The sequence below is a fragment of the Lynx canadensis genome, chromosome B4 (assembly GCF_007474595.2).
Source record: "Lynx canadensis isolate LIC74 chromosome B4, mLynCan4.pri.v2, whole genome shotgun sequence".
NCBI classification, from domain to species: Eukaryota; Metazoa; Chordata; class Mammalia; order Carnivora; family Felidae; genus Lynx; species Lynx canadensis.
In genome coordinates this window covers 89506553-89525069 of record NC_044309.1, presented here as the reverse complement: position 1 = coordinate 89525069, position 18517 = coordinate 89506553, and the positions used below count along the sequence as shown (strand labels likewise).

Here is an 18517-nt window from a genome sequence, read left to right as displayed (position 1 = left end):
AGTTTCAGACTAAGACGAGGAGGTGTCGCTACTGTGCAGGTGGTTTCTTAATCCCATCCCACAGCATGGCTTTTGGAAAAGAAGTCAAAACGGAGCTCCTCTCTTCACACCTCACGTAGCTATTGCAGAATGGCTGTGGTAAGCCAGCAGCCAAGATGGTTCCTAATGACCTTGTGTAGTATCTTTCCACGACGCATTGGGGTTGGCCCACGTGACCAGCAGGATGGGAGATGGGACGTATGTGACACTGTGTGACTTCAGGACCTGGATCATAAAAGACGTGACCACTTCCCCTTGCCCTCCAGTGGTTCTGGAGGAAGCCTGCTGCCACATCATGAAGGCACCCAAGCAGTCCTATGGTTAGGTCTGTGTGGAGAGGATCTAAAGCCTCCTGCAAACGCCCAGCCCCAGCTTGCTAGCCAGCCATGTGAGGGAGCCATCTCAGAAGCCAGTCCTCCAGCCCCAGTCAAGAACCACCACTGACCTTGGCGGCAGTCGTCTGAAGTGTGATCTGAAGAGATGCCCAAGCAAGAACCATCCAGCTAAGCTGCTCCCAAACTCCTGACGCACAGAAACCAGGTAACATAAGTGTTGAATGTTGTTTTAAGGTGATTTTGAAGTAATCTGTTGTGCAGCAATGTATGACTAATATAAGGACCAAAAAAGCTGGTTATCAAGACAAACTGAGGCAAGCCTTTTGCCAAAACCTATTCAAAACCTATTCAGCCCAGGCCCGGCGAAAGCTGTCTAGTGGTAGAGGTTCACCTTGTCTCCACAGCGGGAAAAAGTCTTACGTGTGTTACATACGAGAAGAACATAAACCAACACTGGCTCCCAGCTATCGTTCCAAAACCAAGTAGAAGTTTCTCTGTTGGAATGGTCGCTTAAATGTTCTCTCATGTTGTCAAAGACTTTAATGGATGCTCTTGGCTGGCGGGCTCCAGTCACAAATCCAATCCTCCCTCCAGCAGGTGTCTGGAACCTCCAGAAGCTGGCGTGGGGGAGAGAGCCCTGCACGGGGGCAGAGCGGCTCTCTCAGCTACAGCAGCAAGCCCACATTCTGACTTGATGCGGGAAGCGCCTGTTGTCAAAACCAGATCGGCACTCACCACTGCCTTGCTCATCCCAATGCTAGCAAAGTAGCTCAGAAGCAAAATGCATTCTGTTCCTGCTGAAGTCTCTGAGAGAGCGGCTCCTTCGCGTATTTTTCTTCCCCTGTCCCCCCATCTCCTAGCACCTCCCAGATTAGGTGAGCCGTAACTTCACTGGGCCTGAGATCAACATGACAGCCTGGATTCCTTTAACAAACTTTGTCACCTATCCGGGTAGCCTTCAGCCTTTGGCTACGCCTTTATGGATGCTCCCAGGGAAAATGAAGCCTGGGGTGTCAAGTCTGGTCCCCTATGCAGCACAGGAGAACAAAATCTGGGGGCCCCAGTCAACCCGCCCTGTTATTCCTGTAGTGCTGCCAGAGGCCCTAGCTAAGTTCAGCCAAGGAGCTTAGTTCTGCCTGCATACGAACACCTGCCTGTCTCAAAGCTGCCCACGTGGCTGTTTCCAGACAAGACTATGAAATGTTGAGTCTTCCAAATGTTGTGCCCTGCAGCTGAGAGAGCCTCAAAAAGTAAGCTGAAGATATGGTCCAGCCCCCAAGGAGAGTTGTATGGAAGGGGCGGGTGGAAGAGCATTCACGTTTGACCACGCTGACCAGAAAGGAGGAGAGGCCCCAGAGTGCACCTGCATGTGGCTCTCTGGTCAGGGTGTCTCAGCATCACTCGCCCCACGGTGATGGTGACAGGTATCCCTCGTCTTAGCTACTCTGAGCATTGTTACTCTAACTTGTCAGGGAAGAAAGACAACATTCTGCCACTGTATTTACGGGGAGCGCAAGGGGAAGTCAATGAATGTTGATTTCATGGTCTACCAATTGCCCTAGAATCTTGGGTGGTTTGCTTAGTTTTGCTTTAACTGTTATCTTTCCGAAGCAGGGGTTTCAAAAACAAAACAAAACAAAACAAATGTTTCTGCTTGGGAAAATGTCCCTTTTGGAAACAGCATCCTAGGTGACGCTTCTAGATGAATTTTAGTGTCAATGCCATAGGTAAGCATCTTAGCCTAGTGGTAAAGCAGCTATTAACAACACTGCAGGACCAAGAACTTGGGAAAATAATACCACCTTATAGGACATTAGGCTTTATGGCCTAGAGACTACCTTCACAGTTACCATTGTATTTGGTCTTCATATCAGCCCTGGGGGTAAGGGGGCAAGGAGCAAACAGGTGATGCTCTATTTCATAGGGAAAAAAAAAAAAAAGAAAAAGAAAAAAGGTGTGATCCAAAGCAACTGCCACTGTAAATTTTAACTCTGCCCTTGCCAAATAGAATTATTTAATCCTGAAGTTCCTGTCTCAGAATAAAGGAAAAACAGCAAGACTGATGCTGATAGAACATGCTGCCGAAAGGACTTTAGAAACCAGCCCCCACCGTGTAGAAGACATTCATGTAAGTTATGGAATCTACGAGGCAACCCCTCCTCATCCTTAAGATCTCAGGTCTAACTCACTCTCACAAGGAGGCCTTCTCCAGCCGTGTAAACACTCATAACAGTCTGTACTTTACCATCACAACACTTACCAGTCTGTATTACACATGGACTCTGGGTTCCATGGAAGGGCCATGAGGTTATTTCTCATCATAATCCACCCAGTACCTAACATCTTCAGGGTGATCTATACAGGTACGTTGAATGAAAGAAGTTAAAACAGGGGCACTTGGGTGGGTCAGTCAGTTAAGCATCCGTCTCTCGATTTCAGCTCAGGTCATGATCTCACTGTTCATGGGTTTGATCCCCCACATCGGGCTCTGTGCTGATAGCACGGAGCCTGCTTGGGATTCTCTCTCCCTCTCTCTGTACCTCCTCCACTTGGATGCACACACGCCTCTCTCTCCCAAAATAAATAAATGAAACTTTAAAAAAAAAAGAAATTGAAACACTTCATGTTCTATTGAAGTTTCTTTTTCTGCAAAGAACAGAATAAAGTAAAAGGTTAAAAAAACAACAGGTAATTATAAGAATACAGATATCACAGAACCCAACAGTAAATCAGATTTTAAAAAATAAATAAATCATTTTTCTTTTGTAACTTGTTTTATTTTTTTAAGTAACCTCTACACCCAGTGTGGGGCTTGAACTCACAACCCCAAGATCAAGAGTCGCATGCTCCACTGACTGAGCCAGCCAGGCGCACCAGATTAACTCACTTCAAATATAATTACAATTAATTCCAAGCTGTTGACTGAGAAAGGAAAAAAAGGAGGGAGGAAAAGGAGGAAGAAGGAAGAATGGAAGAGAGGAGGGATGGGGAAGGGGGGCGGGTAGAAGGGATGGAGAGAAGGAAGCAACCATAATCATAATTCTCATTTTAATAAGCATAAACCCTACTGTACTTCCAATAATATGAAAGTAAGTTTAAATGTTAAAGTAGAAAATTACTGGGGAACCTGGGCAACTCAGTTAAGTGCCCAACTCGATCTTGGTTCAGGTCATGATCTCACGGTTCATGAGTTCGAGCCTCACATCAGGCCCTACCCTGACAGTGCAGAGCCTACTTGGAATTCTCTCTCTCCGTCTCTGCTCCTCCCCTCCTCTACTCTCACTCTCAAAATAAATAAAGGAAAAAAATTATTGGTCACATGCATAAAAGTTACATACTGCAGATAATTCCCAAGGAACCAATATGTTGGTAGCAGTAGTATCATCTGCACTTGTCATTTAGCAAGCATTTCAGAAACTAGGCAAAATTGTAGGCAAAATATGTAGAGCTCTTTTTTTGCACACAATTTTTTTTATGTTTATTTATTTTGAGAGACAAACGGCGTGAGTTGGAGAGGGACAGAGAGAGGGGGAGATAGAGAGAATCCCAAGCAAGATATACACCATCAGGGCAGAACCCAGTTCAGGGCTCAAACTCACGAACTGTGAGATCATGACCTGAGCTGAAGTCAAGAGGTGGACACAACCAACCAAGCCAGCCAGGTGCCCCACAAAAACAGCAATTTTTAAGGAAACATTTCAACACAAGAACCTAAAACATGAACATCTCGAGTAGATCTGTACAATCTGTAGTGATGTCACATTCGCCTCTTATTCCTGATATTGGTAACTTGCATCTTTCTTTTCCTGACCAGTCTGGTTAGAGGATATTAACTCTGCTGATGTTCTCAAAGAACTGGCTTTTGGTTTCATTGGTTTTCTGTTTTCTATTCCACTAATTACGACTCTTTAGTACTTCCTTTTTCCTGCTTACTTTGGGTTTGCTTTCCTTCTTCTAGTTCTTAGGGTGGAAGCTGAGGTCTATTTGAGCCCTTTCATCTTTTCTAGCAGGAATTTAGTGCTAAAAATTTCACTGTTTCCACTCTTTTTTCTTTTTTTTCAACGTTTATTTATTTTTGGGACAGAGAGAGACAGAGCATGAACGGGAGAGGGGCAGAGAGAGAGGGAGACACAGAATCGGAAACAGGCTCCAGGCTCTGAGCCATCAGCCCAGAGCCCGACGCGGGGCTCGAACTCCCGGACCGCGAGATCGTGACCTGGCTGAAGTCGGACGCTCAACCGACTGCGCCACCCAGGCGCCCCTCACTGTTTCCACTCTTGATCCCATTGTAGAAATGGGCACATTAGTACAGAGCTCACATAAACAAAGATGGTTCTTTACTGGAGGCAGAGGGATAGCTGAAAAATCCCGGGTAGCTTCTGGATTTACTCTCCATCTCACAGAGACCACAGAGCCTCTCCTCTGCTTCCCTCTGCTCCGTTCTCCTGCTTTCTCTGCAGTCTCTCTCCCCTGCTGACACAAGGTCCATGAGGTCTGAGTACCCACTGCTGACTAACTAGAATCCCTGTGTTTACTTTAAGATTTTGAGAAAGTTTAATTGATCAACAGCCCGTATCAGAGGTCTAAGATCCAACTAGCCACAGTCAGGGCCCAGGGTCATACTGTATGTAAAACTGTCCTTTCCAGGGCTAGGGAAGGCAGGTCAGGGAGCCTCCTCTCAGGCTAGCCATTACTCTCAACTTAAAATCAGTTTGTTTAAACACATGCCATGTGATTTCATGTCTGTGTGGAATCTAAAACACAAAATAAATGAACAAAAAAGCAGAAACAGACTCATAAATACAACGAACTGAAGGCTGCCAAGAGTGGAGGTGGACAGAGGATTGAGCAAAGTGAGTGAAGGGAGGCAGGAGATACAGGCTCCTAGGTATGAAATGAGTATGTCTGGGGAGAAGAGACAACATAAGGAATATAGTTCCTGGTATTACGATAGTATTGTATGGTGCTACATTTGTGGTGAGCATAGCACAACTATAGACTCGTTGAGTCACTATGTTGTACACCTGAAACTAACGTAACATTGTGTCAACTACACTAAGTGTTGTGTTTTTGGGGGGGCGCCTGGGTGGTTCAGTGGGTTAAGCGTCCAACTCTTGATTTTGGCTCAGGTCATGATCTTGAGTTCAAACCCAGCTTGGGATTTTCCCTCTCTCTCCCTCTCTCTAAATAATCATTTAAATAAATAAACTTAAAAAAAAAAACCACAGAACATTTATCTGGAAGAAAGGCCGTGGAACTTGGACTTTTCTGAAGGCCAACACCTGAGTTCCCCAATCACTGTGGCTGCCCTTGCATCCTTTATTGATACGGCATTAGATGATATGCCTGATTTTACCTAAAAATCGTGGACTCTGAACATTTTTCTTGAGAGATTACACATGCAAGAAAAAAATATTTGAAAGGTTTGCCATTTTGAAAAGAATTTGAAGACCCCATTTATGTGTAGCTCAGAATCAAACATCTGAGTTTAAGCTGTTGCCTTCCAGCTGCCACAGTAATAATTCAAGGATTGTACTATACGTACGGTTTGGTGCTCCAGAATTCCTAGAATTTAAGCAAATCTTAACTGCACTTGAAAATCAGAAAGCTCTGGAGAGCAAAGCCCCTTGAACTCCACTTCAGAGAAGAGGAAGCACACAACAGGATTTCATTAATCTCTCTTGCCAGTAAAGGTGGCGAAAACAAGGGGAGGCTGCAAACACCCCCCAATCTGTGCCACTAAAGCCGCATTCAAGGTAAGACTCATTTAGAAAGATTGAAAAGAACTACTCTGGTTAAAATAACTCCTTTCCAAAAACAAAGCCGAAACCCCAACTTCTTTTGAAGTTACGAAGAGCCCTGGTGTTCTGCTGTTTGTGTGCAAACGTTTAAAAATTCCAACCTTCACGGTTCTGTTTGGAGAGGAGCTTGTGGGGTTCGGCCGCTGCCAAGTGCGACCTCAGCCAAACAGGAGTCCTAAGTGTCTTTGCAAACCGTTATTTAAGATCAAAAGGGCCCGTCCTCTACCCTGCCATTCTCTCTCACCTTGTAGAATTATAGGGAAAGGTCTGCCAAAAAGCAAAATGAAACCAAAAAGCGCCACCCAAAAACCCCAAACAAAACAAAAAACAACCCTGCAGATGACATTTCACCTGAAGGCTGTTATTTAATGCTGCCCACTCCCCTCCCCCTCCCCCATTTCCTCCCCTCACCCCTGTACAGAGCTATTCCTCTGCACGCTTGAACATGTGGCGATTCACACCACACAAGTGTGTGCTCTAAGGACTTTGAATAATACTTAGTGCCCTGGGTTCCTGTGGAGAGGCTCATCCATCCTTGATGGGGGAGTAAAGCTCCAGCCTTCTCCAAGGGGAACAGTGAATTCTCCCTGAAGCTATTCTTCCGGTGGTTCCAGGGAATTGCCGTGCTAATTGCAGTGAGAACTGCAGTGAGAACGCAGGCCTGGCTACCTGCCCTGTCAGTCTCCAGCACAACAGAACCTGCAAATGAAAACACAGGCAGACGGTTCACTCTAGGTAACTTGTAATCACTTCAACGGAATGCTAAATGCCCAACAACAACAAAGGAGGATAAAGCACTCTGACATCAAGGCCGTCCTTTCATTTCCCACAAATCCCAGCTGCACCCGGACGCCTGGTAGCAGACGAACTGCCCGTTACAAGCAACATAAGTGGGTTTTCATTGGCAGTTGAACTGGAAGACCGCATGGAACTTACAGGAAGACCAGAGAGGCGGGGCAGCTCGGCTGCAGGGAGCCAGCTCTGCCACCCTCGGAGAGGCCATGGGGAAGTTGCGGGACCTCAGCGCATTTCCTCATCTGTAAAATGGGGATGTTGACGGCACCTACCTCACGGAGGAGAAAATGAGTTAATATGTATTAAGGTTTTGGGATAATGCCTGGCACATCGTCAACACTTTGTTTGAATTTGCTATTATAGTATAGAGACTTTCCCTCTTCTTTTTTTTTTTTTTTTTTTTTTAGTTTTTTTAACGTTTATTTTTGAGAGAGAGAGAGAGCGCACGCGCGAGTGCAACAGGGGAGGGGCAGAAGCGAGATGGAGACTCCAAGCAGGCTCTGCACCGTCAGCACAGAGCCTGATGCAGGGGCTCAAACTCACGAACCATGAGATCATGACCTGAGCTGAAACCAAGAGTTAGATGCTTAACCGACTGAGCTACCCAGGCACCCCTCCCCCCTTCTTTCAAACACAAAATGCAGTATTCACCGTTCTTGAGGATTTTTCAAAATAAGAAAATTTAAACAAGTTATCAATTGGTAACTAATTCTGAAAAGGAAAAAAAAAAAAAAAAAAGCGCCTACGGCAGGGAGCTAACTCCCTTTAAGTGATAAAAGTTCCAAAAAATTCCCCCTGCACCTTGGGTAGTAACCCAGGCTGAACTCCTAAATTCCTTTGGATGGTTCATCAAAACACACCTTTATCTGAAGCCATCATTTTGTTTTTATTTTAGAGAGAACGTGAGCAGGGGAGAGGGGCAGAGGGAGAAAGAGAATCTTAAGCAGGCTCAGCACAGAGCCCCACGCGGGCCTCAAGCCCACAACCCTGGGTTCATGACCTGAGCCGAAATCAAGTCTGACCCTCAACTGACTGAGCCACCCACAGGCGCCCCACACCATCATTTTCTACCATAATATTTTCACTTATAAAAAAGCTATGGTACTTGGAATGTTTCCCCCTCACCAATGGGTGCAGCCTCGCTATTTCATCAACGCCTCTAGGGGGCAGTGTAGCAGAAAAAAAAAACACTTGCCTCGGCGGGCATGGAGGTCTGCACACAGAGCATATTACCCAGTCACCATTGCTGACCACCAACCACTCACCATCCCACCATACCGTGTAAGACAGTCATGCTGGCCAAAAAACACAAATACCTTTAATGTTAACAGTGGTCTGTTTCAAGGACAGGAGACCTAAAGGCAGGAATGGAGGGTAGAGGGAGAGGATTTCTAAGGAACTGATGATAGCCCTCCCATTTGGTCGTGGCCACAGGCTGCCCACCTCGTGTCAATTCTTTGTTCACATGCTTTATATGCGTTTGTGTTTTGTCTTTTTTGTGAGAGAGCGAGAACACATGCACGTGAGCCAAGAAGAGGCAGAGAGAGACGGAGAGAGAGAATCCCAAGCAGGCTCTGATGCCAGGCTCGAACTCACAAATCATGAGATCCTGACGGGAGCCAAAATCAAGAGTCAGACGCTTAACCAACTCAGTCACCCAAGTGCCCCTTATACACTTTTGAGTGGATGTACGTTTCACAATTAAAATGTGCTGTATTGGGGCGCCTGGGTGGCGCAGTCGGTTAAGCGTCCGACTTCAGCCAGGTCACGATCTCGCGGTCCGTGAGTTCGAGCCCCGTGTCGGGCTCTGGGCTGATGGCTCAGAGCCTGGAGCCTGTTTCCGATTCTGTGTCTCCCTCTCTCTCTGCCCCTCCCCCGTTCATGCTCTGTCTCTCTCTGTCCCAAAAATAAATAAACGTTGAAAAAAAAAATTTTTTTTTTAAAAATAAATAAAATAAAATAAAATAAAATAAAATAAAATAAAATAAAATGTGCTGTATGGGCAGACACTCGGCTAGGGTTATTTTCCCCAGAGGATAAGACAAATGAAACAACCCCTGGGGGAACAAATGTGCCCCGCTCAAACCCAGTAAATCATTGCATTCCCGTATGGTCCTCACATATCTGCAGAAGTTCGCCCCACCCCCGTGACCTTCTTTCACCTGGCATATTATTAGCCATAAATAAAAACACATGAACAAACATCAACAACTTCGACTTTTAATAATGGAAACAATTTGCCATTCCAGAAACAACTGTAGGGAAGAAAAATCTTCCCTATAAAAATAAACTCATCAAAATTATAAATATTATAACTTTTTACTTCTGCGATTTAAAATGCTCCCCTGCAACACTACGCCCTTCATTTAACAACATTCCTGTACCATCACATACTGAAGAGAAAACAGTATTACAGCAAAGCTTAGTTTAATTTAACGTAAGAATTTGTACAATGATTTTTAAAAATCTTTGGCCTTAGTGGCCTTTCTTCTTTCGCCCATGAAAAACGCTGCTGCGGTAACCAGTGTTTGGGACAGAATATCAGTATTCAAACAACTGCGTACTGACAGAATTTCAATACAGCAACTTTTCCAAATTGCAAATTGTAGTGCACACGACAGTGAGCGAGGTTCCGGGTACTGCGGATGAGGATGCCTATTTTAGACAATCTAGTTCAAGTAAAAAAAAAAAAAAAAAAAAAAAAAAAAAAAATTTTTTTTTTTTTTTTCCTTCACAGATACCCATCAGCTACTACTTTAGGTTCTAACAGTGTCTTAATCGGAGAAACAAAAGCTTCACAAAATATAAGCTTACTGGATGGGCGAATAGAAGACCAGGTGGTTGATAACAGTACGCTCAAACCCAAGCCACAGTCTTGAATAGTAAAACCAGTATAAAAATCACGAAGGCATTCCCTGAACAAAAAAGGTAAAGTATTAGATAACAATGTCACTAAAACCTCATCGAGGCACTAAAAAGAAGTTACATGCAAAATTAAACAAGTTGTGCCATACATATTTTATAGCTAGTTCTACTTCCCCACCCCACCCCCCAACTCTCCTTAAAAAGCTTAGGAAGATACGATTGTCGCAGTAACATGTGTGGCACAGCATGACCGCCACTTACACCTGCCTCCAACAAGATGGGTGTTCTCTGAAAAGTCAGAAGTGCCACACCAAGAGGGGAACAGAAATGCGATAAAAGGCACAATTCACGTAAGAGGCAAAGAAATGAAGCACCTTGGAATTTCAAAAAGAATCCATTAGGTGTCACCAAAGTGTTGACAATTCCTTGGGAATTTATAAACAAAACATATCTAGACTAAAATAGACTACAAGGCCCCTCTAGAACCAAAGCACACCTTTCCCATTGTTTTCAGATTGCTGAAAAAAGAATGGGGTTATTTTACCTGCTTTCAGGAAGGCTCCGTATTGCACATGCCTTTCTTTGGTTGGGAGGAACATGCACGTTTGTGAAAGCATTTCCAGAAAGAACCCCTCTTGTGTGATCAGCTGCGGGGCGGTGGGGGGTGGGGGTGCAGGTGGGGTTGGGGGTTCCCTCCCTTTCTCACCACCCTCCTCCCTACAGCCAAGTAGTCCTAGGGTCTATACAATCCATATCCCGATTCTACCTTATGTCAGAACAGACTGTAAGAGGAAGGGGGAAGGAAAAGAGGGGAGACGGAGAAGGAGGAAGGGAGGGAGGGGAAGGGGAGGAAAAGGGGAAAACGGGGAAAAGAGGGGAGTGATTGTCACAAAAGTATGCTTCTGCGAGCTCTCTACCTGACAAGCCGCTCCCTACCCAGACTCCTTTTCAATCCAGAAAACAGCTGGGGGGCGGGGGTGGGGGTGGGGGTGGGGGGAGGACCACAACATAACAGAGTTAGCAAACGGTCATCGTCCCACCACCCTGAGAAGAGAGCACTGGGACCGTCCACAGGGAGGGCAGCCCCAGCGGCGTGACTCCTGTATGTATGGGTCTGCGAGGTCCACCTGCCGGAATGTTCTGCTCAGCTGCAGACTTCCCAGGTCCCTCCTTTTGGTCTAGCTGCTACTTTCTTTGGCTCTGTTCCCATATTTTACTCACCAGGTAATCAAGCAATACTACAATGGGTTTAACATCTCAAAACCGAATGCGTCCACCTCATCAGCAAATACACCTTTCTCCCCTACCATCAACACCTCACCCAAACCACATTCCTGCAGAGCTCCCCAACTTCCACTGTCGCCTTCTTGCAAACTTGCTCTTCACTTCCTTTGTCAAACTCCTACGAAACCCTTCACAAAGTCCTCAGAGTTCCTAGCTTCCTGTGCCTTACAGTTCACATGGATTGCTTCCTCTGACATCTAAAAACAAAACACAAACAAAAAACACACAAAAAACAAAAAACAGGTAGTTTCAACACAGGACAAGTGTTCAGATAGATTCCTTGTTAAGCCTTTAAAAAATCATTTGCACATCCTTCAGCTTAACAGCATCATCACATAATTAAAGTAACTAAAGGAAAGTAAGGACTTAAAAACAAAAACAAAAACCCCAGAGTCCATGCTTCAAAGCAGTCTGGATGGCTCCAGATGAGACTACAGATTCACAGCTTGCCGAGAGGTAACACCGCAGTGCCGTAACAGAACAAGCTTGCAGAATCCCTTACAGAAGATGCCTAAGGTGCGGGACGCTGCGTGACCAGGTTTTGGGAACTAGATCTAGCGATCGAAGAAGGAAGACCCTAGCATCACGGGGCAAGAAGACAGCCCTCCGACGAGAGAGACCCTTGCGCCGGTTTGTACACAGGTCCTGCGCCTTTCCTTCCCGAGCGGCAGGGAACCCGGTGCCTTAATCGGGTTTCCACACCTCACTGAGGGCTTCTTCCAGCTTGTGTCTGTAGGCTGCGTAGCGCCTCTTCAGGCTCTGCAGCTGCTCATCTTCCTCCTTGTCCAAGATCCGCAAGAAATTCTGTAGTTCTGGAAGGCTGAAGGCTTCCCACTGTGAAAGGACACAAAAGAAAAATGCCAGGTGTTGAAGTCAGAACTTGGGAATGCTGGCCCAGAGCAGGCGGGGGTGTGGCTGCCCCTCCTACTCCAGCCAGCGTTTCGAAAGGCCTGTTTTACAAGGTTACAAGGTTTTAAGGCTGTCTTACGCAGCCCTCCCATGGAATGCGGCCCCTGCCCTCCAGATGGCAGCCAGGCCAACCCCCACACTCTCACCCCGAGTCCTTCCCTCTTCCCACTGGCCTCCACAAGGGCTCCCACAAGAGCCAAAGTGCTCTAGACACTTTCACTGCTGATTTGGCCCCTCTTCCTCTGACCCCAGAGGCTCCCCTACCCGCCCCCTCTCCCTGGAGTCACCACTGTCACTGCCTTCTTCCTCACCTCCCACAATCTTACCGGCGCCTAAAGCAGCTGTCCAATTGGCCTGCTTTTCTCTACCTTTACTGCCCCCGATTTATCCACCATCCTTTTCTCCATTCCTGGGAGAGCCTCGCCCATGTCCTTCTTACTCCGGTCTTAGGTTCCCCACTCTGTTCCCCCAACAGTGAGCCTCAATACTCTGTAAGACGCAAATCTAGGCCTCACCCTGCCCTGCTAGAATCATTCGGTGGCTTCCCCTAGTTGCTCTTGCTAAGTCTGAAAGACTCTAACCCCTCTAGCACCCTCCGCACCCCCTCCCCACCCCACCCCGCCATGCTGTGGCCCTCACCCATAACACTACCCTCCGTGGCTGGGCACATGTTCTCCGCTCTGCCTGGCGAACTCAACTCAACCTTCAAGCCTCAGCTTAAATGCCACTTCCTCTAAGAAGTCTTCCATAATTTCCTCCCTCCCTTCCCACCCAGAACTACATCCCTTAGAAGCTCTCACTGAGCAATGACAGCCACGATCACAAAAGATTTAAAAGTTATGCCCATTATTTGCTTAGTACCTCCCTCACCTACACTTTACCTACACTGCAGCTGCTGCACCTCTCACTATTTGAGGTTTGTCTCTTGCCCTCGAGTCTCTGAGTTGTTTCCCCAACAGCACCTGGTACCTAGCAGGCACAAAATAAACACCGGTGGGGTTTAAATTTTGTTTTAATTAAAGCAGTCAAGAAAGGTACTTGGCATCATGGGGGAGTTTTTGTTTGCTTTTCGACACATCCTCCCCTCCCAAAAGGGGACCCTGGGTCTTCTGCTGAGAGTCACTGCCTCCGTCAGGAACAATTTCCGACGGGGACCTCCCAGGAGTGTGGGGAGGAAAAAGACTGGAGATAACCTAATACAAGTAGAACAGATGGATCAGAAGGAATAAAACCGCCAAGTGGGCACATGGTAGAAGGCTTTTTGGAGAGGAATCCTGACCTGGTTATTAAAGAGAATAAGAAACATGGAGTAGGAGAACAAAACTTTCTGCATTAGAATACGCCATTAATTAAAACAGCACTGTCAGGAAAAAGGGTGGAGGAGGGCGCCTGGGTGGCTCAGTGAGTTAAACGTCTGACTCTCGATTTCGGCTCAGGTCATGATCTCACCGTTGGGAGATGAAGCCCAGCATCCGACTCGGTGCTGAGAGGTAGAGCCTGCTTGGGATTCTCTCTCTCCCTCTCTCTGACCCTCTCCCTCACTTCTACTTTCTCTCTCTAAAATAGATAAAATGGAAAAAAAAATTCCTTAATAAAATAAAACTGGGGCACCTGGGTGGCTCAGCTGGTTAAGTGTCCGACTTGAACTCACAAACTGCGAGCTCATGTCTGAGCTGAAGTCCTGCATCAGGCTCTCTGCTGACAGACGAGAGTCCACTTTGGATCCTCTGTCTCCCTCGATCTCTACCCCTCTCCCACTCGTGCGTACGCTCTCTCAGTCTCTCTCTCTCTCTCTCTCTCCCAAAAATAAATATTTTTTACATTATTAATAAATAAAAATAAATAAAATAAAATCTTTAAAAGAGCTCCTGGGTGGCTGAGTGGGCTGGGCGTCCACTTTTAATCTCAGCTCAGGTCATGGTCTCACAGTCATGAGATCAAGCCCAGCATTGGGCTCTGTGCTGAGCATAGAGCTTGCTTGGGATTCTCTTTCTCCCTGTCTCTCTGTTCCTCCCCCGCTCACACTTTCTCTCTCAAAATAAATTTAAACAATAAAAAATAAATACATCTGGGCGCCTGGGTGGCTCAGTCGGTTAAGCGTCCGACTTTGGCTCAGGTCATGATCTCACGGTCCGTGAGTTTGAGCCCCACGTCGGGCTCTGTGCTGACAGCTCAGAGCCTGGAGCCTGTTTTGGATTCTGTGTCTCCCTCTCTCTCTGCCCCTCCCCTGTTCATGCTCTGTCTCTCTCTGTCTCAAAAATAAATAAACGTTAAAAAAATTTTTTTTTAAATAAATACATCTTTAAAAATAAAAAATTTAAAAAAAAGCACTGTCTTCCTAAAACCCCCCAAATAAACTTCCAATTTAGACATATGAACATAATTTACAAGGCACGTTTACATACATTTTTAATTTGTGACTCAAAACCACCTTTTAAAATCTTTAGTCCCACTCTACAGATTTTAAAACTGAGGACTGAAAAGACTGGAAGATTTACCCAAGGTCATGCTCCCAATCTAACAAGAGGAACAGTAGGAAGCTGAGAGTTGGTTTCCTTTCCTTTTTTAAATTTTTTTTTAATGTTTATTTATTTTGGAGAGAGAGAGAGAGAGAGAGAGCGAGCTCACGAGCAGGGAAGGGCAGCAAATGAGGGAGACACAGAACTCAAAGCTCCGAGCAGTCAGCACAGAGCCTGATGTGGGACTTGAACTCAAGAACCGTGAGATCATGACCTGAGCTGAAGTCAGACACTTAACTGACTGAGCCACCCAGGCACCCCACTGGTTTCCTAATTTTAACCTGGAAACTATTCTCATTGTATCACATGATGTTCTACATGGATAACATTTCCTGTTCCAGACAGAAGACGGAGACCCAGGCCTTGCAAGATTTACTCAAGCATCATTTTAAACCTGACATTTGATCTAGAAAAATGGTATAAAGTGCTTTTTCCTTCAACAGAACTGGCCTAAATTCAATCCTCCCTGGAGAGAAAATGGCAAATGATGCATATACCAACATAATTTCTAAATCATTCTGGCAAGAGGGAAAAAAGATTCTAGAAAGTTAAAGGTCTTTCATGGTAAAGAGATTCCATTTCCTTTTATTTCTCTTTAAATGAATAAGCCTGCAGACGTTTGTTAGTAGCAAACATATGGAGAGTGTCGACTTTCATAGTTTAACTGGATTGGGGCAATTTGGAGGTAGAAGGGGTGATAAGCGCTCTTTAGGTGGGAGGCAGCTTTCTTTCTTACTCTCTTCCCACCTCTGAAAACTACACACCAAGAGAATGGATGTTGTAAAAAAAAAAATTATATCGTAAGCTAACTTCGGGTCTGTTTCTGAAAACTGAAAAACACAGGGATGCCTGGGTGGCTCAGTCAGTTAAGTGTCTGACTCTTGCTTTCAGCTCAGGTCATGCTCTCTCTCGGTTTGTGGGATCAAGGCACACGTCAGACTCCACAGTGATAGCATGGAGCCTGCTTGGGATTCTCTCTCTCTCCCCATCCCGAAAGAAAGAAAAGAAAGAAAAGGAAAGAAAAAAAGAAAGAATGAAAGAACGAAAGAAAGACAAAGAAAAAGAAAGAAAAAGACAAAGACAAAGACAAAGACAAAGACAAAGACAAAGACAAAGAAAGAAAGAAAGAAAGAAAGAAAGAAAGAAAGAAAGTTAAAACACACACACACACACACACACACACACACACACACACACACCACACAGAAATGTATCGTCCACAGACCAGCTCTCCCCCTCCCAAGAGGTACAGACAGCCAGACACTCACGCACAGACACACACATTCTCTCCCTTTGTCCCCCTCCCAAGTGGATAAAAAATCACTCCACTACAGCAGTAAAACAGGACCAGCTGCTCCGTACGGTTTAAAGCAAGAATGAACAACTACTCACCTCTCCGATTTCGTGCTCACGAAGAACAAAACTAAGGGTGTCTGTCCTGGGCCCAGCCACCAAACGCAGGTAGAGCGGATGTTCCCGGTCTGAGAGCTTACAGGCATAGACTGGGTGAGGAGACAAGCGGCATGTGACAGAGTACTGAACCGTCCCCTGGACCATACGCCCCGCTTACCAGCCCCTCCTCCAGATCAACACAACAGCCCATGTCACCCAGCCACCAAGTCACCGTCGTCCTCCTCCTCTTGTGACCAGAAACAGCCTATAGTGGAATGAAATCTACACTATTTCCACCGTATAGACAGCTGCACAATATACGCTGCGCCTTGATCAAAAAGGAAATAACTCTCGGGGCACCTGGGTGGCTCAGTCGGTTAAGCGTCTGACTTCGACAGTCCATGAGTTCGAGCCCCGCGTCGGGCTCTGGGCTGACGGCTCAGAGCCTGGAGCCTGCTTCGGATTCTGTGTCTCCCTCTCTCTCTGCCCCTCCCCCGTTCATGCTCTGTCCCTCTCTGTCTCAAAAATAAATAAACATTGAAGAAAAAAAAAAAAAAGGAAATAACTCTCCAGAATGAATTTAAATGGGTCTTAGTTCCCAAACGGGCTTAAAATTCATTCTGCTCCTCCTTTCAAAAAGCATCTGCAACCCCTTTCAGAAACCATAAAAATAATACACCATCCAAAGAACACAAAATTGGAGCACTAGGAGCAAATCAGTCTACAGATCTAGAATTTTAGCAGCTGCAAATAAACCGGGCGGTCAGGATGCAAGCTCTGGTGACTTCAGGAGCACAGCTGTATGTGTCTCCTCCCACACACTCACACCGCCCGCCCCCCGCCCCCTCCAGGGTACCAGCACTGCCTGCAACGCTGGAAGATTTCGCCAGCCGTCAGAGTACTATCTCAACAGGCCGCTATCACACTATTACTGCCCGTGTGTGCCACTCCAGTCCAGGTGGGCAGGCACAGCAGCTGGCAGGATAAAATGCCATCTGAGCTCTTTTACGTTATTTTGGCACTTCTGGAAACAACTGCATCGCAGGTCCTGATTTCCCTGCGGACGGAAACCCCCACAACTCTGAGCCTGGGGCCTCTTGAGGGTAGGTAGGAATCTTGGCCTGCCCCTCTTCGTATTCTGCAGGTGGCCTGTGCTCAAAACAGTGCGTGCATACCTAGCGACTAGCTGGATTCCATCCCCATGCAACTGAAGGGCAGTTCTCTCGTGTCAGGTTAGTGTATTTTCCTCCATGGCTCTGCTGGAGGCTTTACCCCCCAAAAGCACAGTTTAAGTACCCGATCACCCACACATGGTTACCATGTGCAAACGAGCTCTTGGTGAATCACTGGATCACAGTGGTTATCGATTTCTGCTTCGAGTGCCTGCCCTCGACTACTGTGTGTTCAGGTTCACGCAGTTCTTTAATATTCTCTTTCTATCCACTGAACGTGGGTATTAAGTTCAGACAGGCAGACCCCAGATCGGAATGTCATTCATCCAGCGGATTGGCCTCTGGAGAGCTACGTACCAAAATGCCCCAGTGTCAAGGCCAGTGTGGCAAGCTAAAGAAACTGAAGAACTCAGGGCTGTGCCACTCCAGGCTGATATGTTCAGGCACACGTGTGCCTCCCACCCTCAAAGTCTCTGAGGACGCAGGCCCCCCCCACGCCACTCCATGTTCGGATGCACATCAAATGTGGGATGTGCTAATGAAGCCTTCAAGCACAGAGGCATTCCTTTTCATCCTGAAGAGCATCAAAATCAAGGCGGGGAACAAAAAAAAACCAAAACAAAACAAAAAACCAAAAAAACGTCAAAGCTACCCCCCTGTGCACACATCACAAACTCCTCCACAAAGGCCCATCACATGTGGCTGCCTCGGGGCTCCTCAGACCCCCAACTAGCCAACTCAAAAATACAGAAAGCCAGCAAACATCAGGTGTACCAAAGCTTCCAGAACCCATCCCAGGGCTCTGACACCACCGAGGTACAGACACCCAGCAGTGTCCTTTCTGCGAATGAGGACAGAGACCTAAAAGCAGAGACCTTTTCATCTCACGCGCAGCAGCATACCTTGGTCTTCCCTGTGACAACGCTTATAAAGTGCAAACTTGGCAGGGCTCTCGGTCACGAGAAACTTCTTGAGCAGGGCCTCGATCACTTCCCCCACAGTGTTCGTGCTGCTGATGTGAAGCGTGTTTGTGCAGCCATTGCTACTGGGAGCAAGCTTTCCAAGGCTCGGAGAAGTCTGTGGGGGTCTGCAGAGTTCCATCTGGACTTTAATGAAGCCAGTGTAAATCCCATTTGAGTTCTGAAGCCGGAAGAGAAGCACACATTTAGTTGCGCTGACTGTGGCATTCGGCATTCTGTGGCATTCTGGCATTCGGCATTCGAGGGAAGCACCCCGGCAAAACAAGAGAAAGAATGTCTCGCCTTCCTTCTCTTGGTCTTTGTTTTTCCTGCTCTGTGGCAGAACTTCAATAAAGATCACCCCTGAGGGAATGATCTCAGAGGGAGGGAACACCCCCAACAAAGTGCTTCCAGAGCAAGGTCTGTAGGGCAGATGTGGGACAGAAG

The 18517-nt window shown here is 46.5% G+C and overlaps 1 protein-coding gene across 1 annotated transcript in view; it reads right to left on the bottom strand.

The window, feature by feature from the left end:
- Positions 1-9174: 9174 nt before the first annotated feature.
- RASSF3 (Ras association domain family member 3) overlaps positions 9175-18517 on the bottom strand; it is a 73511-nt gene continuing 64168 nt past the window's right edge. Inside the window, exons 3-5 of the mRNA XM_030323127.1 lie at positions 18014-18251; positions 15940-16049; positions 9175-11953 (exon numbers count right to left, since the gene is read on the bottom strand). Coding sequence (XP_030178987.1) covers positions 11804-11953; positions 15940-16049; positions 18014-18251 — 498 coding nt within the window. The 3' untranslated portion in view covers positions 9175-11803. The remainder of the gene's footprint in view (positions 11954-15939; positions 16050-18013; positions 18252-18517) is intronic.